We start from the raw sequence: 27,957 nt of genomic DNA, 5'->3' as shown, positions 1-27,957 counted from the left end.
TTGCAACATCATGTTTTGCTATTTTTATTTGTTTTGATGTATTGCTAATTGACAAGGCATTTGTTCACCTGTAGTTTTTACAGCTGGTATATGTGTGTATTTATTCATAATTTTTTTGTCTATAACCACATTTTCTTCTATCTATCTTCTATTTGTACAGAAGCATAGCCTTTTTTGTTCAGACAATTTAAACATTTTTATAAAGAGCTTGTTGGCAATAGATTATAATTCCAATAATTCAATTTATTAATTTATTAATTACATTAATAATTAATGAAAGTCAATATTTTCTATGCATAATATAATTAACCTCTCTCCTAGTCTCACCACACAGTATGATATTAGGAAGAAATAGCATTCTATTGTTGATAATTTTCTTGCTACCACTAGATGGCCTTGTTTCCATACTGATTTTAGACTTTCAAAATCTCAAAGAAGTCTGTAATTCTTTATTTCAGGTCTGTATAAATATCTGCATTAGAACAAAAGAGAAGCTATTTCTCAACATGTTAAGGTTAAAGTACAATTTACAATTCACATTCTCTCAATATCTTTACACATTTTCCTCCAAATATCTCAGCATGGTATTTTGGAAATCTTTGAAACATAATAATACCCATTTAAAAATGTAAAATTTCATGCAGTAATTGTATCAAAAATTCTGACTGAGGATACATCAATAAGAGACAATTTTTTTAAAAAAAGAATAGGTAAATTTTTGAAAGTGCTACTTTATTATTATGTTTATTTATTTTGAAAATTAAATAAATGGAGAACAGCTTACAACCTCTCTCTAAAACAGAAGTTCAAAAGAATTGTGAATGCGAGAAACAGAATGAGTTTGAAAAGGCTCTATTTACTCCAAATTAATTACAGAAACATATTTCTAAATTTATTAAAACAAAAATATTTTTTAAATTATTGCAATGGTACTTAAGATGATGGTAAGTTAATTATCTCGATAGTCTAACAATCTATACCTACCTCGTTTAGTAATATCCATCTGGAAGAATTAGAATGGATAAACAAACGTAAAGCTTTTATCTTTCCTAAAAATGGGGGAATGGCACCCTCTGCTACTCCATCTTCAAAGTTATCTATTAATAAATGAAAATAGTATTTCTGGTGCATTCTGAAATTATTTTTTAGCATAACATCCTGCCATAAAGAACCAAAAATGATGTGCTTTAAATCAGAGTACAAATATTTGTGAAGATAACTGACATTTTCAGTAAAAAATAATTGCAAACCAAAATTAATGAGAATCAGTTTGTCTAGTGGTTAAGATAGCAGGATAGAAAGCACTAAAGCTAGCTAGATGAACTTAGCTAGTCACTCTCTTTCAGCCTAACTTGTTCACAGGGTTGTTGTGGGTATGCTTGTTGCCTTGAGTTATTTGTAAAAATAATAAAGGCAGAATACAAATAAATTAAAAAATAAATTAAAAATGAAATAATGAGGATTCATAGACACTGTTGCAGAAATTCAATGCCTTGAAACACTATGTGTATGCCTTGAAAAAATATACAAAACTGCAGATGAAATTAAACTGACATATTGCCACCAAATGGAAATTTGGTGCACATTTCAAACAGCATAGTAGCAAATGTGCATAATGGACACCAGTATAAAAGGCTGCAGCTTGCAAAAGGCCACACCATTTCCACAGTGCTGCTTATACACCTGCAAATGTATTTAATCTTTTGTTAAAAAGATAATATAATTCTGGACAGTTCTACTCCAAAGTAAATCCAAATGAGCTCAATAATAAATAAATATGAAATGCAACTTTACTTTCTGAATACTTATTGCTTCTATTACAATGGAAGAAATAAACATACATAATCTGTCTTTAAAGCCGAATAATTTATATTTTGTATTTCATTTGTAATGTTAATTTATATCATTACCCAGGTAATATATGTATTTGAATGATGTTGAAATATACGCTCTACATGAGGTTCCCCTTGAAGACCATCTGGAAGCTTCAACTGGTGCAGAAAGTAGCTGCCTAGACAATTATGTGTTTCTCTATTATGGTGCATGTTATATCTTTGTTCTGTAAGCTGCATTCGCTGCTGATCTGCTTCCAAGTGTAATTCAGAGCCCTAGTTTTGACCTTTAAATTCCTACATGGCATGACATCAGGTTATCTGAGAGTCCACTTCTTCCTGATTACATCTCCCTATCCCATCTGGTCCAGTAGGATGGGGATATTGCAGGTCCCATCTATTCAACAGCTCCAGCTGATGGGACCCAGAAATATTCTTTTTTAGCTGGGGCTCCTACCTTCTGAAACATCATCCTGTCCCCAGGTGAAGTTAGCTCTATCTCTGCTACCTTTCTCGAAGGACCTTAAAATGTGATTCCCCCCCCCCCCAACATGTTTGGGTGTCCCATTGGAAGTCTGAGAGGTGGCTCTATTGTGTTTAAGTGATTATTATTCTCCTGAAATCTTGATTTTTAATTAATTATTTTAATGTTATGTATTTTTAAATGATATTAGTTGTGCACAGAGTCACATTCAGTAATCTATCTATCTATCTATCTATCTATCTATCTATCTATCTATCATCTATCTATCTATCTATCTATCTATCTATCTATCTATCTATCTCTATCTATCATCTATCTATCATCTGTCTGTCTGTCTGTCTGTCTGTCTGTCTGTCTGTCTGTCTATCTATCTATCTATCTATCTATCTATCTATCTATCTATCAAGCCATCCCCTGTTTCCCTGAAAATAAGACCTCCCCGGGTGAGAGCTGAAGCTAGCTAGATTTAAAAAATATCATTTTAAAGAAATGAGGCAACAAGGCAACGTCCATATGAGTAGATACTGTACGCATCAACAGGAGAGGCTAATTTCATGAAAACTGCCAAAAAAAATATTCAGGCTAAGTGTTAACATCTATTATATTGTTTGGGGCAGAACCTGAATCTTCTGCATGAAAAGCATTTTTTTTTTTTTTGTTATGATCAGTGCCTCCACAGATGGAGCCAGAAACCCAAACTGAAAGGAAGAAAGGCTAACACTGTTCTAGAAATCCTTTAAGATGAATTTATGCACTATTTTAAATAGAGAAATTCTACAACAACCTTGTTTTTGTTTTGTTTTATTTTTTTAATTCATGTTACCTTTCGTTTTCATTTCATTTTTTTAAAATAAATTCTAAGAAAAGAAAAATGATTCTTTATCCAGTGGAAAATAACTTTTGGGTGCAACTCCCACAAGCCCCGTCCCTTGTTCACTGAGACAACAATGAAACATAGCAATCAAACTAGAAGCATTTTAGATATATTGTTTACCTATCTGAAAAAATCCATCCCAAGTTCTTATGATGGTAATGTTGTTTGAATTGTTTCCTACAGTCTGTGAATTAATATCCTGAAACAAATAAAAGGAGTAAAATTTCAACCAGTCTTTGGAAAGGAAAGCAACATCTTCTTGATCACATTTCTGTTATGTAGAATTCAGCTAGAGCACAGTGAAAATTCCCCTGATTGACTAGTTAGCGAGGGTACGTGCTTATTGGTGTGTTTAAAATACCACCACCACCAAATCTCTCTAGGAAGAAATAGGTGACATAATTTCCAACAGGTTATTCCAAATGAGGAATATTGTCAAATCGCTGTTTAAGGAGAAACAAAGTAGAGGCAGGAAGTAATAATGAAGGGGACGCTATAATTACTTGCATTATGTTCTCCATGATATCCAACTACTACAATGAAAAAAAATCTTAAGAAATTTTAAAAGGCAAATGATTATGAATAGAATGGAATAGAATAGTTGGAAGGGACCTTGCTCAGGCAGGAAACCCTATACCATTTCAGACAAATGGTTGTCCAGTGGTTATCATTTATCAGAATGTTGAAGAAACTGTATCCTATCTAGAGGATAGCAGCCTAATAGATTTGGGATAGTGGATAGAAATATAAAGCAGAAATAAACTTCTCTTCTTACTTTTCTAGAAAAGCTTCACATTGATAGGGGCAGAGATACTTACATTGCTAGGTAAAACTTCTACAGTAGTTTTAAACAATATGTCTTTACGATGCTTATAATTTCCACTTCTGAATAAATACCTGCAGAGCAAATTGCATAAAAGCATAAGAAAATTTACCTTTAATATGAAATTGTGGGCTTTTATTGTGAGGCTATTATATGTTCACCTTATGGTTTAGAGAAAATGCTTCTAGAAGAGTTTACAAACAAAAAGTGAATTATAGTTATGAGAAGTCTTGGATGTGTTTGTTCCATATGCATAGTTAGGAATAAAGCATTAACAAAGATTATTGGAACTACTATTAAGCATTATCCAGCAATGTCAGGTAACATTCCCTACATTTGCTATTTTAGTTAAAAACATTTCAGATCACAGGATAGGAACAATAGAATCTTAATGTTATCTCATTTGTCAATTTCCCCATTCAAATGACTTATTGGAACTTTTTTCACTTTGAGAAAAATTAAGGCAAGCTAGTTGGCCAAATTTTGTTGTGGAAAAATCATTTCATTAGAGACAACTTTGTATCAGGTGATAAATTACCTTATTATTTTCAATGGTTTCTCAAAACTGAACAAAATATAATCTCCTGCTTTAGGAGCAAGAGCCCAAAAGATTTCTATTCCATTGTAAGCCTTTTCTAGAGTAAACTGCTGAAATACTTTTAAGCTTGTTTTCATTTTTGCAGGAGGGTTAACATGTTCCCTAAATAATGATGTTTCAACAAAATCTTCATCCTGTAAAATATAGATGTTTATTCACATGTAAAAACACTATTTTACAAAGTTTTGTCAAAAACAATTAAGCACAAATTATAATCTTGGAATATAACAAGAATTGGGAATCACCTGCTAAAGACAATATGGGGAAGATTCAGAACTTACACAAAAATAAGTATTCCTTGTGTAAGATAGGATGAATGGATGAGGCAGACTCAGGCTTCAGCAACAAACAGCTCTTTATTAAGTGACAAATATATACAATCCAGCAAAGACTCTGTCTGGCAGCAGCCCTTTTATATGGAGCTGCCAGACCTTTCAACCAATCAGATTTGAATACTGTTCCCGTATTCAAGGTCCCGTACAGAGGACCTTGGTGGAAACTACCATACTGTTTGTCAGTATGTAACACCTTGCTAACCAGAATAATGAAAAAAACAATCAAACCTGCATTGTGATGTCACAACCCAAACCACAACGTGTCCTCATGTCCTTATATCAGGCTAAATAAATCATGGGATTTTTGTTGCAACATCACAATCTATGTGTCACCACTCCCCATCACCACACACTCATAGTTGCCTGTGATAGTACCATATTGACTGAGTAATTATAGTATCCCAAATAATTAGTTGTCAATTTATCAAATTACAGCTTGTCCTACTGATAAGGACAGAAGCAGCTGTTGGAAACAAAGAAATAGGCAGCGGTACAATAGACTGCAAAGACTTCTGCTGAAGAATGTGGATGTTTAATTTTGTTCCTGGATCCTTTTCTTTCCAGGTGCTACACTTTTTTAAAAAAATGCCATCTCCTGCCTTCCCTTTCTTTTCATGCATATATAATTGTGTTTCTGCTTGTCAGAGGAAAAATGATTGGTTAATGGAGATAAAACCAGTTCAAACAAATAACCAAACAAATAAATTATAACTGCATTCAGGGTCCTGGGAATTCACACCACAAGGAACTAAAGGGAAATCAATTGGGAGATTATTTTTGCACTTGTGTCACATTTCTGGGTTTCCTAAAGATATCTAGTTGACAGTGTGAGAACAAATTGTGAGAGTCCTCATGCCTTTAGTCTGATCCAGTATAACTTTTCTATATAAATTAAAGGGAAATTAAGCATGAGAAATAAAAGCAAGCTACCGTGGATACAAGGGGATCACGTGTCCAGTGTAGTTATGTTTATGACCATTTGTTTGGTAAGCTCCAAATTAATAAAGTTGCTTTATTTGAAAAGACAAAACCCTAATTCTTTAGCAGTTCCTTCCTACCAAACCATAGGAATTTTAAAAGGCCAACTTAAATGCTTCTGGACTGGAACCACAGTTAATTTTAGTTTTCTGTAAAAACTTAACTGAAAGAAATGTTTCATTATTTTCAGAAAGAATAAAAATTTAAATCAGAAGCAAATAAACCAAAAAGAGATCTTACTCTCAACTGCTGTGTCTTTCCATTTAAAGAAGAATAAAATCCCACATGTTGAAAAAGTGATGGTTTATAACGGATGCGTATATTAGACTTCTGGCTTTCACAGTCTTTCTGGAAAGGAAAACATTTTGTGTCATAAAAACCAAACAATCATATTTAACAGAATTTAATCTGAACATTTATTATTCTCGTACATGCATTCTCATAAGAAGAAACTGCCTAATGTATTAGTATGATATTAATAAACAGAGCTGATGTAATATCAGACTATAATCATAAGTATTCCTAATGTTCAAGTGGATTTGAAGAATTTGTGAGGGGGAAAAAATTAAAGTCTCACCAGAAATATTAAAACCATGTGAAAGCAAACTTAGAAGCAGGGTTTGTCTAAGGATAAACATGGAATATATATGTAGGATAAATGTCATCAACTTCTAGAAAGATAGAATATTTTTATCTTTAATTACTACATGGGTTACTGCACTATATACCCATGTGCTTTAAAAGCGATGTGTGACTGAAGTTGCTTTAATCACTCAGCAGAGAATAATAGGCCAAACATGTCCTCTGATAGTGAGGCCATCAATGATTTTCAGATTGCTAGTGAAGCAATATTCAAATTCTAGCTGAGCAAGGGTGGCAAGGATTTAGAGATTATAGAATTTTGCACCAGATCAGCAGTGATTTGCCATCTGCATAATGCAATTGTGGTGTTTACAGATGGAGGGGAACAGTAAAATCATCATGTCATGGCATTCAAATGAGTAATGGAAAGATAAACAGAAGAAAGAAAAATTGAGAAGTGGTGGGGAATTGAGGTGAAGAGAAGGTAATAAGAAAAGTGCTAAAGAAATGTCATAAATCTTGAACTTTGGATGAAGTGCATATTAGGTCTACAGATGTTTTAGTTTTGTGCATTAGCACTTGCAAAGTATTAGCCAAGTAGAGGTGGGATAAAGATGTCAGAAATGTATTAAAGGTTTATGCCTGATTTTAATTAATCTTGCTGGAAAAACAAAACACGTTTTTTGGGTTAATGCTGCTCAAGCAATACATTAAGTTAAAATATTAAAAGTAAAAAATTGAAAAGCCCATGAGAGATCAAAACTGTCCTATCTTGTATGAATATAAATTAATATTAATACAAAATACAAAATACATTTATCAATCCCAATTGTGAAAAACAAGTTATTTGAATCTAAATGGAATACTGTATTGAATGCACATTTTTAGACAAAACAGATTTAAACGCTTTTTAAATTAAAATATTTACATCCATTCTTTTTCTAAAGAAACTACGTTAACAACAATTAAAAGCAATACATGTAGTCCTCAACTTACAATAATTGAGAATGGAATTTTTATATATTATAAAATAAAAAACTTGATAAAAAAAAACCTTATAACCCAAAATTTCTGTTGCTAAGTAAAACATCTGTTAAGTGAGCTTGCCACCCTTCTTAAGTGAATTACTAACTGTTAAATTCAGTGGTGGGTTTCTATTATTTTTACTATTGGTTTGCTTTGTGGGTGGGCAGAGCCTCCCACTGCCACTACTACCGGTTCGCCCAATCCGGGCCCAACTGGCTGAAACCAACCTCTGGTTAAATTAGACAAATTGTGAAATGAATCTGGTTTCCCCATTGACTTTGTTTGTCAGAAGGTCAGAAAAGGGGAACACATGACCACAGGACACTGCAACAGTCATAAATATGAGTCAATTTTCAAGCCTCTGAATTTTGATCACCTATATACATGGAATACTACAACAGTCGTAAGTGTGAAAACAAGTCATAAATCACTTTTTTCATTGTCATTGTAACTTTCAACAATCACTAAATGAACTGTTGTAAGTCAAGGATTATCTGTACAAATGGAATAATAAATAATATGAAGTTATATAACTGCAAATAACAAATACTGTAAATTAAAATGGAATTTATTAAACAACCTGATCGTAGCCAAGAATATACAGTATTTATATTTTCAGTATAATGAAGCAGGGATTTTTAATTATAGAATGACTTAATTGTTGGCACTAAAATTTCAGGACACTGGTTAATTTATAAATCAGTTTTAATACAAAATGGTATAGTTATAATTCCTCCTTAAAATGTCTCTCTCTTGTTTTGTGTGTGTCATTGTGTCTTGTGTACATACATATAGCTATTGTTAATAAATAGACTACTTACTTCATTTTTCTCTGGATTACAAACTTTAACTGAAATTAAGTGGTCTAGTAGCCAGTCAATTGGTTTATCTTTGTAGAACATTAAAAAAAAATCTACTATTAGTGGTAAGTCTTTGCATCGGAATAATTTTCCTGAAAATACAATTTTTTTTAGAAAAGGGAAAAGAGAATCATAATTTTATTTACAACATAGTAATTTATTAACTTTATTGTCCAGATCTATCCATTACTAACAACTTGGATCAAGATTTAGTTACATTTAGTCTATTATTTACACTTACATCATTCAATTCACATCCATAATTCAAGTTCTATTGATTTTAATAATTTATTTAAAATATTGCAAAATCTGTAAACAATCTCTTGTCTATAGAAAATACATTTTGTCTAAAAATTAGAAAATAGTAATGACTAGTAATTTGAGTAAGCATTGAAATATTAACACAACAATTTCATGTGTTTATGGCTCTTCATTTGTATTGACTCTTACCTCGTTTCTTTCTGTTTGAAAGAATGTTTCACATTTTTATTTGCTAAAATAGCAGCTCTTGTTTCCCAGATTCATGCAAAGAGGCTTTGATTTTTTTTATCTCATTTTCAAGATGCCTTTAGATTGTTTAATTTATTTTATTATTGCGAGATGATGTTCAAAAAATTAATTACATCTCTCTCCATTGTTTTTAACTTTTCTGACTACCTTTGCTTTCTAAACAGAAAAAAATGAAAGCAGTACCCTAATGTCTTCACTTAGTACGTAACTGAAATATGAGAGGAAAGCTAGAGGTTATTCAGCAGGGAAAGACACTCAAACACATATGAGCTGCTTAGCACTTAGGCAAATGCATGAATATCGAAACCAGCCCATGAAGATTTAAATGAACTTAAAATTCTCTCCTAACATGTAAGATTTAAAACCATGGATTATTTTTAGAATAAGAATGGCTTTAAAAAGGCAAATATTACATTCAGCCTATCTTTATAGTCATTTTATCAACTATAAATATTAAACAATCTCTATTACCAACAAGGATAAATCCTAAATGATGGGTACTTGTTTTAAAAATAATGTATTATATTATGCTTATAGTGCTTGGATGAGATCTAGGCAATTCATTAAACAACTCCACCAGTTATTTCCTTTCATGATCTTCTGGAAATGCCATAATCCATGTAAAAAGCACATTGATTTTTACCTGAAAAGCCTTTCTTTTTATTTATTTATGAATAAGCCTTATTGAATTCCATGAGATTTACCTATTACTGTAATGCATACATAACATAGACTGAAAAAGTAATTTAAGTGCAGAAACACCTGGTTCGGAATAATATTTTATTGGATTGTTGTTTGTTGCCCAGAGTGCTTTTAGTCAAATGGGTGGCCATACAAATTCTATTAATAAATAAAAAAATATTGTGGAAAATGGCACCATCAAATATTTAATAACACAATTTTGCTGCTGAAAGATAGAAAATGTATCCACATATTCTTATTTAGTCTTATCTTTGTGGACTCTTGACAATATTTATTTATTTATCATATTTATATACCGTTGTTGTACTTACCAATAAACCCAAGTTGAGAAAACTCAAGAACTATCCATTCCTGTGATAACTTTTGTTCAATAAAATAATTTATTGTATATAAATATTGAGGGTTGGCCACAATATCATCTTCTAGCTGAAAAATAGATTATTTTTACTAGCAAAATCATAGATCCTAAGACTCTTAATAGAATTTTTCTTCCAGAAGAAACTTAAAACTTCAACAAGAAAAGGATTAGAGTAAGGAAGATTTATGAAAATATGAGAGCTCTATGTGTCATCAACCTATCATTAGAAATCTACAAATAGAAGGAACATTATTGTATATTGGGAAATAGATCCAGAATGTACATTATCAATAAAGCTGATTTTCTAGAACCATTAAAATGATTATTATGTCAAGACTCAACTAATACCCTGATAAAATACTTAGAATAATAATAAAACATCAATGGATGTATGAATATAAAATCTAAATAAATTATAGTGGATGAAATTAATTGCCAGTGAAAAGGTACAAGTATGGAAATGACATGATAGCTAGGAAGGCAATCTAGGAGTGCAATCCTTGAAGGTTTCCCTGCCAAATAGCATGTGGGAATATTATTAACAACACAGAGAATCCACCACAGATTGGCCGGGCTACAGACATCTATATGAAAGCTTACACAAATGCATTTCTATTGGCAATGTACCATTTTCCTTAAGAATAAAATAGAATATTCTTATCCTGAAGCATATCTACACTTGCTATTTAAGATATTCCCTTTGGGTGCTCAGTCTGGCTTGACTCTAAGCTGCTTTAAGAAAACCTTGTCCAGACTGAGATGCTTTTCACAACAGCTGTCAAGATATTCAGTCCAGACTACAGGTTACCATATACGCCCACTGGACGTGCTCCTACTGTTGTGCCTTCCAACCTGTCTGCTCTAGGAAAACAATTGCCAATTACCTTCTTTGTTGGGGGATCCTTATAGACATGTCTATTTTTATATAAATATATGTGTACAAAATCAATACATAAAACTGACTTTACATATATACAAAGTTAGAATATCCTAATGTACATACATGCAGAAAAAGCTTTGAAAACCTCCTTTCTTATTATTATGTTACTTTCTTTTTAAAAAAAAGTTACTTCCGGTTTGCTTGGAGGGTAGTTTTAAGCGTTCCGAAGGCTTCAGGGACCATCCGGACGGTCCCTGAAGCCTTCGGAGCGCTCAAAAGGATCCTCCGAGCAAACCGGAAGTCACTTCCGGTTTGGTCGGAGGGTCGTTTTAAGCGTTCCGAAGGCTTCAGGGAAGCCTCCGGACAGTCCCTGAAGCCTCTGGAGGGCCTCCGGGGGGGCGGGGGAGGCTCTTTTCGCCCTCCCCAGGCTCTTATAGAGCGAAAAAAGCATGCAAAAATGGGGGGTTGCGCGTTGTGCACGCATGCACATTGGGGGGGTCGCACATTGCATTATGGGTACAGCACGCCCGCACACGACCCCCCTGCGCTCCCCCCACTTGTGGCACGCGAGCCAAAAAAGGTTCGCCATCGCTGTTCTAGCCAATCCTGGCACCCACCGGTGATGATTGACACCTTGCGATTGCCATGGACACAACATCTGGAGGCCAAAAACTGGCCCAATTTTTGCCGGCAGAGAGCTACTGGAGGTGGGGAAGGCCAAAAATGGGGCACACAGCGGCCTCCCAGGGTCTCTGCATGGCCGGCAGAGTTCTGCAGGAGGACTGAATTGGAGGAGGAGGGTCGTCCACTTGCCCACCCACTGGCTGGACTAGTCTTCAAGTTTCAAGCAAAAGAGATTTGTTACTTTTGGGGAGACCACAGGATTGCCCCACCTCCCCGCCGGCCAGCTGGTCTTTGGCACGCCACTAGTCGGCCTCCAGACATCAGATTCCCACCACTCAGCACCAGTTCAAGGGTTAGAGAGAGTTCAAGGGAAAGAGAAAGAGAGAGAAAGAGAGAGAGAGAGACTTGTTGATTATAAATTCCTTGAGGCTGAAAAGAATTGCAACAAAACTGAATTTCCTGAAATAGACCACTAGACAACTTAAAAAATGATCTATTAAAAAGAAAAATGAGCCAAAAGAGCAACATACAAGTAAAAGCAAATAAAACACCCCAGGGAGCGAAACAAACTTTATGTGTATTGTTTAATGGACTGCTAAATTGGCCACACCCACTCAGTCACATAACCACGTAGCCACACCCACACAGCCAGTCTTGCTGCCCAACAGTCTTAGGGACTGTGAGTTGGCCTCGTTTAAAAGGTTTGAGGACCCCTGCTCTATACCATAGATAAATCTTTTATTATAACCCAACCTAGTTGCCAATATTATTCTACTTTCCCAAAATGTGTCCTGTTTATTTAACAAATCTGCTCCTTTCAATCTTTTCCATTACAAGTTGCATTGAATGCTTGCAGGCCAATGCTTGTTATTTTTAACCACCTGATCAGCCCAACCTTGAATTACCATAGTATTTAAAACAAAGAATACTGTGGCATATTAAAAGCTAAACAAGTTTATTTTTATCACCTAAGCTTTTGTGAATCACAGTCCAATGAATTGGATAGTCTTTAAGGTTGGTGCCATAATATCCCTTTATCCCACAATGTCCACCCTAAGGCTGGTGCTTCAAACATGACTTGACTACCACTCTGAATACAAAATATTTGTTCCATTGTAATGCCTTAACATTTTAAATTGTGCATTAACTGCACAAATATAAACTTCTCATGAAATAGTGTGTCAGGTCAGCTGCTGAAATGAAATACGACTCAAATGTTCCTGACTGTGGGCTCACCTTCTGAATCTAGATACTAAAAGCTAATGAAGTTTTTAATGTTTTCATTTACCTCCCTTGAGCATTGCTAAGAAACGCTTTCTAGGCCCTACTGAATCAGAGCTCCTCAAAAATGCTTTCAGCTTTGAAATGCACAATTATCTCAGAATGAGGGAGGTCTGAAAGGAGACCGAGAATAATTACATTTCACCCTAGGTGATGAGGGATTTGGTTGCTTGCACTTATGGCTCCCGTACCCTCATTATCTATTCCTAGGCAGAGTTAAAAGTCTCTCAAAGGCCCCTATGGAGTCAAGAAAATATGAATGACTGCATGAACTGAAAATATTGACACAAATTTCTCTAAACCACTCTCAATCTTTTATTGATTAATCACGCAATTGCTAGAGTGTTTTTTTTTAAAAGGAAAAAAAACAGCTTGTATGGGGGGGGGGAGAAGCAAATAGGCGGGTTAATTGTCTTAAATTGCTTCCTAGCACTACTAGAAAGAAAGGAAGAAGCAACCAGATCTGTTCCAGTAGTGAATTTCCTTACTACTGGTTTGCTCGTGTGTGCATGCGTGACGCTTCTGCGCATATGCAAAAGCATCCAGGTGAGTGGGTAGAGCCTCCCTATTCAGGCTGAACAGGGAGCAACCCACCTCTGATCAATTCCCCCTTCTTCCCTCCTAACTATTAAAAAAGGATTCTCACTTACACATATATTCCAGATTTAAAGAAAATATAGCATGAGAATAAGTACCCTTTAATCTCTCTTCCCATGTAAAGGAAAAACAGTGACAAACTATGTCTTCCTCTTCCTAGTGTATTCTCACAAGTGCAGGGTCCACTTTTCAGATCATTGAATGCCACTTTGCACAGTCAGCTACATCTCCAGGGTGCAGGCCCACAGCTTGCATATCTTTGTTGATGTTGTCTTGCCATCTCTGTTTTGGATGCCCGTGAGGTCGCTGGCCACCCTAACCCCAATCGACACCTAAAGATTGTAGAATCCAGGCACATAATCTTGCACAATTTAGACAGTATAACCACATATAGTCATGAAACATACCTGTAAATAATATGTTCCCTTTTTTTGGGCATACATCATTAATAAACTATAATCCAAATTCTGTTTTGTTCGCCACCTAAACAAAAAAAAAATCATGAAATTTTTAAAATACAAATCTATTCTTACTTTTTTTTTTCTGTATAGACAAAGACAGATACATTTTTGCTGAAACCTATTCGAATTATTTTGCTAGGTAGAATTCAGAATGGAAATTGCTGTCATTATTTCTAATTGAAAGAATAGTAATGTAGAAAATAACCCTATTGATTATTCTGGATGTAAGCAGCTTTGAGTACTATCAAGAATTATATTTGCTCCATCCAAAATTGTAAGCACATTGATAGATTGGATCTATTCCTACCGTGTTTTCCCCCAAATAAGAGAGGGTCATATTTTATTTTGACCCCCGAAATAAGCACTTGATCTTATTTTCAGGGAGGTCTTATTATTTTTGAGGTGCAGGATGCGACGAGCGTAGTCACCTCATGGCTGCTTCTGCATTGCAATATTTTTGGGGAGAGCTTATTTTCAGGGGTGGTCTTATTTTGGCATATGTGCCCGATTGGGCTTATAATCCGGGGAGGTCTTATTTTTGGGAAAACAGGGTACCTGGCTTTGACATTTCAGAAAACAGATCCTTTATACACCAGCTATTATCTTTCAGAATTATTCTATCATATTTTCCTCAAGTTTAATTTCTCCATTGATCTTCTGTGATATATGGTTTGTATATACAGAGTAAAATTATATAAAAAATACTGGGTGGCCTCTCATTTTATGATAATAAATAAACCAGCTTTCTGTCTTATCTATAGTCTAGAAAACAAATGGAAGAATTGAAGAGCTGATGTGGTAGTCTCTGATTCTTGTGCCAAATAAATTTTCTTGGACTGAAAACAAGGAACTAAAGCAGAAACCTTCAAGCTTAGAATTGATCAGTTGTATCATTAAAAAGATCATGAAGATGCTAAACATTTAAATCCAGGGACTAACATATATAGTGGGCAGAATTTCACCATGTTGTTCTAGAAAGATCTTCATATATATGGCTTCTTGTATCTACTTGGAAATGTAGGCAATATTCTGATGTATGTTTTCCTGGAAAGGGTTAATTTCCCCTTTAAAAAATTGTCTCAATATGATCCAGACTGCTTTGTCAGTTATGGTTAATAATGCTTTTTATAGCTTTGATATCTGTATCCCTTACCAGAAAATAGGGACCCAGTAGCTCATCAATATGAAGGGACATGATTTTGAATACATTACATAAGGGGTCCCCAACAACTCATCTCTTGTGCACCAACTAAAACAGGACAAGAACTGGGATTCATTATTTTAAAATTATACAAATGTAAATTTTCAAAACTGATGTTATTCTAAAGCTGACTGTAATGAGTTCCTTTTCATTAAAGTCCCTATATCTGCCTTCTGTTGGTAGCTGCTTTACGTGTTAATCAGAGACCATAAACACGTTTCACTATTATGTTTTATTATAAAGTTATTGTATAATGAGCCTGTGCAAAAATGGACATGACATTTTAAGAAATAAAAGAATCCTAATTTAAAAATACGTAGGAAAATGCAATCCAAGGATCTTATGACCCCATATTTCATACTTCACTCTTTCTTTTGAATCGCCAAATGTTTCCTTAAGATTGGAGAAGTCAGGGTAAAAGGATTCATGGGGCGAAATAACTTCCAGAGCACCAGAAACAACTTCATTTGAAAAGCTGAAGAAAGAAAAGAACAGCATTTTCTTCCAGTGAGTGTTCAATCAGGATAATTAGAAGCACTTCAACTGACAGGACTTCAACAGAAGATGGTGCCAATATGATATTACAATATTTATACCTAATTACTTAAAGCTACATATCTGCAATAGTTGCCCTAAATCAGTATGTGTGTGTGTGTACACATACACATACGCACACACACACAAAACCACACACACACACACATATTTACATGTACACACAGAAAGAATGTATGTATATGAGTGTATGTATAGGAGAAGAAAAGAGACAGAGGGAGGGAGAGAGAGAGAGCTGGGTGACTTTCAGATGAGAGCAGTCACTCTCATTTAGCCAAACCCTCCTCACAGGATTACTGTTGTTGGGAAAATAAGAAGATGAAGGTGTGTTGAATATGTTTTCCACTTTGAGTTATTTGTAAAAATAATAAAGGCAGGATACAAATAAATAAATAAAATTTTATTAAGAATTTTGATTATAATAATAAAATCTAATGTATACGAAGTCATTCTCTTGGTCTGTCACTTATAAGTCCACTTTCAATACCGTGTTTCCCCCAAAATACGACAGGTCCTGATAATAAGGCCATGCCACATTTTTCTGGTGGGCAAAAATATAAGTGCTCCCCCGCAAATAAGCCCCCTGGACAATGCCCCACCTTCGGCCAGGCAGAGTGCCACTCATCAACCTAGCAGTATCCCGAAGGTGCCAAGCTGCAGGAACCAGGGGAGAGGCAAAGGTGATTGCGTTGCTTGGCGCCTTCGGGATACCGCTAGATTGGTGAGCAGCACTGTGCCCAGATGAAGAGGGGGATTGCCAGGCGGTTGGTCTCTTGCAAGCGGGCTCCCAAAGAGCCGGGCACAGCCTCATGGGCGAATGGCTGTGTTGTGCTGTCACAGCAGCACAACACAACAGCCATGAAGCGACCACGCTCACGAGCAGCCAGCCGGCAAACCCCCTTTCCAGCCGGGCGCAGTGCCATTCACTGACCTAGAGGTATCGCCAAGCCGTGTGAGCACCTGTTCGCCGCCGCCCAGCTCCCATGGCTTGGCGCCTTCGAAATGCCAGTGAAAGGCGTTCTGCATGGCTGGAGAGGGGGGGTTGCGTGAGCAGCTGTTAGAGGCAGAGTACCTCCGTTGCCGCCACCGCTGCATGGCTTTTTTAGCGGCTTCCAAACTGAATCTTCCGGCAGTGGCCGCTCTGGACGTACGCTCGATGGTTGTGGGCCAGCTGCCGGCCAAGCGTACAACCATAGAGTGTACGCCCAGAGCAGCCACTGCCAAAAGACTTGTTTTGGAAGCCGCCGAAAAAGCCATGTAGTGGTGGCAGCGGAGGTACTCTGCCTCTGCGGGGAGAGGTGGGCCAGGGCATCGTGAGGCTGGGAGGAGCGGGGGCAGGAGCGGTTTTTGTCTAGCATCTGTAATTTTTTAAGTAAAGGTAGCAGTACAACTTACAGAATTTTCAAAAAAAATTTAAAGGTACCATGCAATTAATTTCACATTACAAAACTTTAATATTAGTGAATTTTTAAGCAATATCTATCACACATTTTTGGATTTTAAAAGATTTACCTTATTTTAATGCTTCCTGCAATGCTATTAACATATGTTGAGTTCACCTAGAAAAATTAAAGAAAATTTCAGAAATGTTATTTTCTGAAACCAAATTTATTTATTCTTCACAGTCCCTTCTTTTTCATTAAGAATATGTATAAAAGATCCAATCTGGGTCAGTCACCAGGACCCGAGGTTTGGTCTTCTGAACTTTTGGACTCATGCTGGAGTCCATCATCAGGGAACATCTCTCTAGCAGAGTGTGTCTAATTTTCCATTATATTATGATTATGATTATTGTAAAATGTAAAGTAGATAGCATTATAGCTTTAAATTATCTTCTTAGACTGAAATATTTGATCAAAACTGACGCATACTGGAGAGAAATACAGTTGTTGAAATTCTTTTTTTTTCATTAATCTACACTCAGTATTCCATAATGACAAAGTGAAAACAGAATATTAGAAATATCTGTAAATTTATTAAAAATAAAAAACTGAAATATCACATTGGCATAAGCCAGGGGTGTCCAAACTTGGGAACTTTAAGACTTGTGGACTTCAACTCCCAGAATTCCCCAGCCAGTGTGGCTGGCTGGGGAATTCTGGAAGTTGAAGTCCGCAAGTCTTAAAGTTCCCAAGTTTGGACACCCCTGGCATAAGCATTCTGACCTTCACTTCAGAGGTGAGTTCCTCCTGGTTCAGCTCAGATCGGGCGAACAGGTAGTGGCAATGCCCACCCACTCTCATACGCGTGCATGAGAGAGAGACCGCGCACGAGCACACCGGTAATAAAAAAAATGGAAACCCACCACTGCTTCACTTAGTACTTTGTTGAAGCACCTTTGGCAGCAATTAACAGCCTCCAGTCTTTTTGAGTATGACACAATAAGCTTTGCACACCTGGATTCTGCCATTCTTCCTTGCAAATCTTCTCAAGCTCACTCGGTGAAACAGGTTTTCATTGAGGATATCACTCTACTTTGCTCCATTACCTTTTCCTCATCCCTGACCAGTCTTCCAGTACCTGCTGCTGAAAAACACTGCCATCACCATGCTTCACTGTTGGGTGATGAATGGTGCCTGGTTTCGTCTAGACATAATGTTTAGAATTGAGGCCAAAGAGTTCAATCTTGGTTTCATCAGACCAGTGAATCTTCTTCCTCAGAGTCTGAAAGTCCTTCAGGTGCTTTTTTTTTTTTTTTTGCAAACTCCAAGCGGGCTTTCATGTGTTTTCTGCTGAGAAGAGGCTTCTGTCTAGTCACTCTGTCATAAAGCCCAGATCAGTGAAGACTGCACTGATGGTTGTCCTTCTGGAACTGACCCATCTCCATACAGGATCTCTAGAGCTCAGTCAGAGTGGCCATTGGGTTCTTGGTCACCCCTCTTACTAAGTCTCTTCTCCCCCAATTGCTCAGTTTGACCTGGTGACCAGCCTTGGTTTTAACAAACTCCTTCTATTTGAAAATTCTGGAGGCCACTGTGCTCTTAGGAACCTTTAGTGCGGCAGAAATTTTATCATAGCCTTCCCCAGATTTGTGCCTTGCAATAATCCTATTTGTGAGCTCTGCGGTCAGTTTCTTTGACCTCATGGCTTTTGCTCTGCTACATAGCTGCATTGTCAGCTATGAGGCCTTATATAGAGAAGTGTGTGTCTTTCCAAATCATGTCCAATTAATTTAATTTACCACAGGTGGACTCCAATCAAGGGGTAGAAACATGTCAGCAATGACCAAGAGGAATGGGAGGTACCGGACCTAAATTTCAACTATTGTTGCAAAGGGTCTGAATATTTATGCCAATCCATATATTTATTCCAGCCTTTTCTTTTTAATAAATTTACAGACATTTCTAAACGTCTGTTTTCACTTTGTCATTATGAGGTTACTGAACATAGATTAATGAGAAGAAAATTGACAAACGTGAAGGGGGCTTGAATACTTTCTCGATGCACTGTATTTGGTTCAAAACCAAAGTAAAATAATAAAGTAAACGTATAGGATTGTAGAATATAGCTAGACTGCAAAATATGCAGAAAACATCCTGGCAAATTTGCTAAAAGCTCACTAAAAAGCCAAGGTCAATAAACTGCAAATTTAAGATCCTTAATGCCTATATCAAAGCATAGTAAGAAGAATATACGTCACCTTCTTAACAATCATTAATTCAGTGACTATTCAAAGTTACAATGGTGCAGAAATAATGGTAGTGACAGCTGATCCTCTACGTCAGTGTTTCTCAAACTTGGCGACTTTAAGTCCTGTGGACTTCAACTCCCAGAATTCCCCAGCCAGCTATGCTGGCTGGGGGATTCTGGGAGTTGAAGTCCACAGGACTTAAAGTCGCCCAGTTTGAGAAACACTGCTCTACGTCATGGCCATTGTAGTGATCCTGCAGCCACATGATCAAATTTTTTTCATGCTTCATAGCCTGTCCCCATTTACAAGCACAGTGTGTACTTCAAATCATTTTCCTCTCCCCCATCCTGATCTCTGCCGTTTTACCTGCCTTCCAATCCACCACCACCAACTACTCCTGCTGCCATGAAGGCCTCCGGAAGGGCCAGAAGATGCCTCAGCACATTTTGTCAGCAGCAGAAAGAAGAAGATGGCAAAATTCAAGGAGGACAAGGGGGGGGGGAGGTGATAGAGTTCAAGGTGGTAGATAGGACACAGATAGAGAGATCAGTGGTAGGGGGACTTGAAGTGGAGGTGAGGGAAGCAAGGCAGGAGAAGCATCAGGTCCTCCCCTACTACTGCAGTCAGAGGTGGTATTCAACCAGTTCTGACAGGTTCTGGAGAATCAGTAGCGGAAATTTTGAGTAGTTTGTAGAACCGGCAAATAGGCTGGCCCCACCCCATTGCCTCCCAGCCAATCTTCTTTTGTTGACCTGAACAGGAGAACAGAGCTGGAAAGCAGATTAGTGGAGTGGGGAGGGAATGGGGATTTTGCAGTAACCTTCACCCAGGAGTGCCAAGTGAATAGGGATTTTGTAGTATCCTTTCGCTGCCATGTCCACAAAACCAAGCCACTCCCACAAATGGTGGTAAAAAAAATTGAATCCCACCGCTGTGCACAGCCCTTGCCAAATGACTGCAACTAGGACTACCAGAACTGCCATCGCTAAGCAATGCCAGCATGTCATGTTTTCCTTAATAATCACTTAGCAGTGGAAATCCAAGTCCCAATTAGGGTAATTAAGCAAGGATTACTATATTGGCAAACTCATAATATATATGCAATTCCTTCAACAGAATGCAACTTAAGTTATTAGTATGTGGTACTATGTTTAAAATAACCTGATATTCAAAAATGAATCTGACACAGAATTTACATAAAAACCTTTCCTAGACTGTAACTCTACCCATGAAAATTGTGGTTTCTCTTAACATTTAAATAAAAATTATTAAATAAGGAAAGTTTCTTATTAAATTAATTGCAATTTATACAGAATATTACTGCAGTTGATACATTCATAATAACTTGATTTTAATGAACTGATATAAATTTAATATTACATAACGTGTTTAATGTCTATTTTCAAATAACTACTAAAGATAGATGGCTGTAATGGAATTTTATTAGTATAATTTTCATGTCATTTTAAACATTAAAATATTTATATAAAATAAAAACTGTCCCTTATATGAATAATGTCTTGTTGCTATAGCAGTTGTACTGTCACGTCTTCTGAAATACTCATTCCCTGCTACATAATTTCAATATATGGTATCAGATTATAATCCATCAATTCAAAATTTTTAATAGAAACCCTGCATCTACAGATGAGGAATAATTCAAAACTGATAGATCAGCTATGCATTTTTCATATTTAAGAATTACGTATTTGTAATGATTTTGAATATCATAATATAATCTATAATAAAATATAAAAAGAGAGCCAGTTTGTATAGTGGTTAAGGCACCTGGCTAGAAACTGGAAGACTGTGAATTCTAGTTCTACTTTAGACTCAAAGCCAGCTAGGTGACTTTGGGACGAGACATTTCCCTCATCCATAGTGAAGAGACAATGCCAAACAACTTATGAAATCTTTCCAAGAAAACTGCAAAGAATTATCAAGCAGTTACCAAGAATCAATGGTGACTCAAAAGCACACACACACACACACAAATGCACAAACATAAAGGGAGAAAACAAAGCATTTATAAAAGGACATTGAACATGTTGATGGAGAAAATGATTTTAAAAATACTTCCATAAGCTCTGATTAATATTCAGTTGCAGAGTACTAATATAACAATGGATATAAATGATTATATTTCCTTTTTTGTTAGCTTAAATGAATCACCTCATTTTATCTTACCTCTGCTATAAGGACAATTATCACACATTTTTTCTTCTGATATTTAGATATTCCATTGAAAAGGGAATTCAATGTAGTCATCAAATAACTTCCCTTTTTTCTTTGCACTGATGAGATACCAATTACTAGGAAAGCTAACATACAGAAAGTATTTTATTTTATATAATAGCAATATCTAAAATAAGCAATTGTCAAAAATAACAAAACTCATTGTCATTTGGGAACATATAGACGTTTGTATAATATTTTTTTGAAAAACACATACAGGTAGTCCTCAACTTACAAAAGTTCCTTTAGTGACTGCTGAAAGTTACAATGGCCCTGAAAAATGACTATTTTTCAGATTTACGACTGTTGATGCATTTCCTTAAACATGGGATCAAAATTCAGATGCTTGTCAATCAACTCATATTTATGATAGTTAGAGTGTCCTGGTGTCATGTGATCACCTCACCTTTTGCGACGTTCTGACAAGCAAAGTCAATTCGGAAGCCAGATTCACTTAACAACCATGTTATTAACTTAATAAATGTGATTCACTTAACACAACAATGATCAAGAAAGATCATTAAAATGGTGCAAAACTCACTTAACTGCCTCGCTTGGCAACAGAAATTTTGAGCTCAGTTGTGGGTGTAAGTGGAGGACTATCTGTAGAAAGAAGTGAATATAAAGTGTATGTATAATATCTTGATTATTTCAAAAATTCACAAATAATATCATTTTTCATAGATGATTCATTGATTTTTCCCCAATTTATAAGCTATATATACCCAAGAAATCTATCTTGTATCATTTAATTTCTTTACAGACATTACTCTACTTACAAACTTTCTAATTATAAACTTTCATCAATACAAACAAACCTGTTAACAATTCAACGTAGAAGTTCCCAAAGTTAGGAGAAGGCAGGAAAGGGTTAGTTTACAACACACCACATATGCCTGTGATGCACCATAAACTAACTAATGCTTTGCCACCTTCTTCCAATTTCCACTCACAACTTCACTTCCTGATCCTCCCTCATACTGTTTGTTGCTGCTTAAGTAAGGTAAGAGCAGCATACTGCACAAGTTTTTTATACTTCTTTGGACTTATAAACAAAATGGACATGAATAGCCTCTCAGAGCCTAACCTCCTTATAAGTAGAGGAATATCTGTATTTTTAACTACCTGTTGTTGTTTCTGTCATTTCTTATAGATGTCAGCAGGAAATATTATGTGTATCTTAATAGTACTATATTTCCACCATCCCAATAGAATACTGCAGTAGCTTTGTACAAAGCTGTTGACAACATACACTTTTATGGAAATTAATCACTAGTAAACTAATGCAGTGATCTCACCTGGAAGAAGTAGGACTAGTATGCTACTGAGTCAAATACAATAGATTACCAAGATAAATTTGCCATTTTTCCAGTTAAACTTTCACTTGAAGTTAGTGAAAGAACAATAGAATAATAACAGTTATCTAAGCAGTGCACTAAACAAAAGAGAAACTGTAACGGTCCAGCTTACGGATTTTGTTTTCATTTTTAATTTAGGATTTTAAACAATTCTCTGATAGGGTTTCTTCATATAAGCAACTAAGTGCAAAATACATTCAAATGTGGACATACGGTATCATCTCGTGTTCACAGGTTTGTTTTTATCAGATATACACATTCAAATAAATAATGTAGAAACACTCCTTTCCTTAAAGAAAACTGCCCAGAAATGTTGATGTTTGCACAATTACACAGTTAACACACATGTAAAAACTCTTCTCTTCTACATTAAATTTTATTCTCACCCCCAGTTCTGCTCTGCCCAGTTATGACTTTCGGGTAAATAGCATCTTTATTTTTCCGGAGATGAGGCAGATAGTAATAGATAGTTTCAGGATGTATTGAGAGTTTGCTAGTAAGGTTCAGGCCTTTCCACTTCAAGTAATCTTTAAAAGAAAAAAAGAAAAAGGAGATACTGATAATCCAAACATAAACAATTAATTGTCCACAATATCAAGATGCCATTCTCAAAGCGCTGATCCAACCTTGTAATATGATAACGTAACAAAATATCAAGGGTGCATTCTATAAACAGTAAAGTGTACTATGATAATTTAGCAGAGTTATATGTAAATTACTGTCTTCCAGAAATTTGAGTGCTATAATTTCCACAATTCACAGGCAGCATGGCTGAAAACTGGGAATTCTACAAATTTAGTACCATTGTAACCGAGGACATCCAATTGGGATATTAAATTATACGGCCGCTATTTTTAGGCAGGCTTTTCTCAGTACATTGTTAAATTTAAAATTTATCCACCCACTAGTCCTGTTTCACATATGGCACATCATTAAGATTGACCTTACATTATACTTTTTAATCCTTTCTATTGATGGAATTGACCCTTAGCAATAATACTCTACGTGTAAAACTGAATATGGGCTATGCATATTTTCCATGCTAGCACACCGTGTATCCATTTGAAACTAATGGTGCTAGTTGATTGAAGATCTTATACAATACAAAGAAAGGAAGGAAAACAAGACTTCATTTTATATGCCAAAAATGCACATCAATTTTACAATGGCTTTTTCTCCCTCTAAGTAAATACGTAGTTCAGTGCAAGAAAACATATTTTGTTTATATAAGCAATCATGGGAGTTGCCTATCTCAGATATAAAACCTAGGGAGCAAAACCCCTGAATACTAGAAAGCAACTATTAATTACATAAATGATTAATGAAATCCTTTCACAAAAGCATTTATTTATTTAGTGTTTATACCCTCCTGGATTCAACCGAAATGTTTCCTAGCAGTTTACAGAATAAAAATATAAGAATATCAATAAAGCCAAGAAAACACAAACAACTATAAAGCAGTAAATACTAGTGACCATTCTTCTCACAAATGTCCTCAACTACAAATCATGGAATTGCTCTTTGAAGGGAAAGTCTCTTCAAAGGCTATCACCACAGTTTACGGTGATCCTTTCTACAATTCTGTCTTGCCTGGGTTCACTTTAGCCTATTTTCTCACAGCTGGACCCAAAAGGACTGTAAGCACCAATTTTTTTTACTGTATTTTGAATAATGCATTCATTTAAAAGATTTAAAATGTGAAGTTAAACAGTACAAAATAGGATCAAAAACATCCTAAAACAGTAGAACCCTTGATTTAACAGATTAAAACAGCAAAGATCATCCATTAAAACAGATTAAAAAACAAAACAAAAATTAGAATGCCAAATAAATGATGAAAGGGATTGTTTTATGCCCCCCCCCCCCAACAGCCATGGAATTAGACTGTAGTAACATAATTGGAATAGATGATTCACACTGTTAAATTGCTTGTGTGCCTGAATATGACATCATTGGTACAAAGAAGAATCAGTTCAACGAACATTATGTCTTAATTATTAGTTGTCAGCAGATATAATTTTGAAGCTGAAGTAACATAATAGTCTTAGCTGACTATTATCATCGATCCTGAAAAGCGAGATCCATGCAGTAATTGGATTCTGGTGTTTTCAATGCTTGCAAGAAAGGATCACTCACACTCTATTTTGCATCTATTTTGTTGTGGAAATGATTTAAATGTGTCTTATTTAAACCTGGTGAATTAGACAATTGTTTATATGGAGTTACTGAGTAGATTTCAAAGGAAATGTCCCCTTGGCCCTTTATTTCCGAGGGGGGAAATGTCAAACAGCTTACCTGCTGAGCGGGATGGGGGGAGTCAGCTATATGCAAAAACTAATAATCTTAATTAGCCTTAATTAGCTCATGCATTTCAGGAAAAGAATCAAGCCATATTTTCTTTAACCTCATCATTCCAAATTAGGAGAAAAAAGGAATATGGAGCTTTGTGTCCAATTATATCCTCTTAAAATGAGATAGACTAGTGTTTTGTACATGATCATATCCTGACCATTGATCACACATGTACTCTACTATTTGAAAGAGACACATATGTCTGCAGATATATGATAAAGATATAATATGAGCTGCAAAAGGGTATAGCTCCAAAAGTGTGTCTATATTATTCATATATTGCCTTCAAATCAAATAACTGACACAACACAGAAATTGTACTGCTTTCTGTAATTGTGTGTAGCAAAGTGTCTATTGATTACAGTAAAACTTACATCAAAAGAAGAATACTTTAGAGTATTTTAGAATAGTTTAGACCATTCATTCTCACTCAGAAATGTACTTCATTGGAAAGAATGCCTGAATTGCAGGGTTGAGTTTTCCTTTAATACTTTTGTGCAGTATAAGTATGTAGCTGATCGCAAACTATTCCATTTCTATGTCACAGAAATGTTTGGTTCTTTTCTCTTGCAACTACTAAATGTTATCACTCAGGTTTTTAAAACATTTTATTAGAAATACTTAGCTATTTCCATTACCCAGCTCTTCAAAAAGCTGTGTGAAGCCAAACAATAATAATAATCTTCATTGCTATCAACCTCAAAAATAAATAGACACTAAGATGGAAGAAAGGAGCAATAATGCATTGTAAAGCTACATTTCCAGCTAAGGAGTTTTGGAAGCAGTATGAAGAACGAAAGGGTGCAGCTGGGAAAACAGATTATTCTGCACTGTTTTGAGATAAAAGTCATGGATTTGTTGCACTTTCAGATATGCTACAGCTCAACTAACAATGCACTAATATACTGTAGTTACAGTTCTAAATCTGATCTTTGTAATACCTCTTCATGATATGGCCACTATATATCTGGAGGATTTTCCTCAAGCAGTGTTGTTAGAAAACATTTAATCTTTTAATCCTTTTGGTTGTACACTTCCATGTTTCATCAGCATACATTGCAATTGGTATAACAATACTCTTGAAGATTTTTACCTTTGTGGTAATACTTATAGCTGCTGTAGACCAAATTGGGCACATGCATTGAAATATGGTCACTGCCATTCCAATTTGATGGTTAATGTCATTATCTGTACATCCATTGATAGACCTAATGCTACCAAGATAAGTAAATTGTTGGACTTGTTCTATAGCCCGACCATCAACTGTTATAGGCATATTATCCTGAGCATTTCTGACTTAATAACTTTTCAAAATTTATATGTAAGCCAATTTTGTTGGCCTCATTATCAAAGCTGATGGTCATTTCTTGCAAGCACCTCTTTGTTTCACCAAGCAATGCGATGTCATTTGCAAAATCTAAATCTAAGACTGCTGTCCATGGGATGCCAAAGCTAGGGTAATCTACAAATATCAGATTTAGAACACCTATTGAGAATTGTGAATGAACATTGAATGTGGCTTGCTGGCCATATGTTACATATTCCTAAAGACCGCATAATATACTGGATACCTCCTGGAGAAAAGAGGAATTTAGGACAGAAAACTTGGTGCCCAACACTTAAAGAAGATCCTAAGATTATTAATGTCCTTTGGGACGATGCGAATGATCAAAACTGCTGGAAAACATTTGCTGCCCAATGTGCTCTGCATAGGACCTAATGATGATGATAGGTGCAGTTGTGAGAACTGGCTGGTTCTAATTCGAAACTGCAGCAAAGATCCCAAAGTTAAGCTGAGTTTTTTTTTTTTTAAATATAATTTTTATAACACTACAATACAAGGTATTATAATTTTATTATAATGTATTTTAAAACAACAACAGCAGCAGCAGCAACAACAATAATATATAAGTTGAAGCCCTAATCAGCAATGATAATGATGACACTTCGGAAATAGGCTGCGTTACAAGCACAGAGCAAGGAGCCAACTCAATTTTCAGTGCCATTTTCTAAAGCTACTTTCTGAAAGGGCTTTACCGTACTTGAACGTTATTTAAATTTTAATGGAAAGCCACAGAAGCTTGGATGTAAAAGTGCTGTATCTGCAACTGAACAAAAGTGTTGCGCTGTCCGTCCTTGAAACAAACCCGAATTTGTACTTTCAAGTTCGCGGCGTATGCCAGGGACAGAGTCCTACCAAGGCACAACTTCAAGAAGCAAAGAGCTTCGTATATAAAGATCAAAGCAAACAATAAAGGCAGAGAGCGCCCACCGCCTCGAAGGAACCCAGATCCCGAAAGCTAACCGGGCAGAGAGCGCACGGTCGGCAGTGGCGCGCAACTTCGGGAGCTGCTTGCCGAGAGAGATGGCATCGGTGGGAGTTGAAACTTGGAGCACCTTCTCGGTTGGTGCAAGCAACTCTCTCTGCCCTTGCGCTGGAGCGCCGAAAGTTGAGCTCCTCCTGGAGTTCTCCCCTCTAGCGGAAAAAAAACAACAACAAATTAGGCGCAAAGCCCGTTTCCACGCGAGCGCAGTTGGGGACCTCGTAACACAGCCCCCACCCCACCCCCGGTTTTCTTGCTCTCACCTTCAATCTTGTGGAAGGTTAGGTACCACGCCAAGAAGGCTGCGCTCAGGCAGACACACTTCAGGGCGCCTCTCAGCCTGAGCCTCATTTCCCAGCCACCCTGGGAATTCCGTGGCTGCCACGCGCAATAATGGCACGTCGTCCCTTTGCTGACTCTTGGCAACGGCGGAGCGAGGGAACGCGCGTCTTCCCGGCGGATCCCAGATTGCTCCAAGATGCTCGGCACAGCTAGG

General features: G+C 36.2%; 1 protein-coding gene across 1 annotated transcript; it reads right to left on the bottom strand.

Moving 5' to 3' along the window:
- MGAT4D (MGAT4 family member D) lies at nt 1-27,957 on the bottom strand. The gene is made up of 15 exons (XM_081960326.1): nt 27,725-27,957; nt 27,443-27,613; nt 23,172-23,312; nt 21,380-21,513; nt 17,074-17,120; nt 15,368-15,481; nt 13,752-13,827; nt 9,916-10,030; nt 8,354-8,484; nt 6,165-6,272; nt 4,552-4,745; nt 4,009-4,087; nt 3,311-3,389; nt 985-1,097; nt 1-472 (listed from the first exon to the last, which is right to left on the bottom strand). The coding sequence occupies exons 1-15, from the start codon at nt 27,810-27,812 to the stop codon at nt 455-457; spliced, it is 1,608 nt and encodes a 535-aa protein (XP_081816452.1). The 5' UTR covers nt 27,813-27,957; the 3' UTR covers nt 1-454.

This window comes from Natrix helvetica (genome assembly GCF_964273705.1).
Source record: "Natrix helvetica genome assembly, chromosome: 7".
NCBI classification, from domain to species: Eukaryota; Metazoa; Chordata; class Lepidosauria; order Squamata; family Natricidae; genus Natrix; species Natrix helvetica.
The sequence above is the reverse complement of the archived record's forward strand: the minus strand, read 5'-3'. Positions and strand labels throughout refer to the sequence as shown.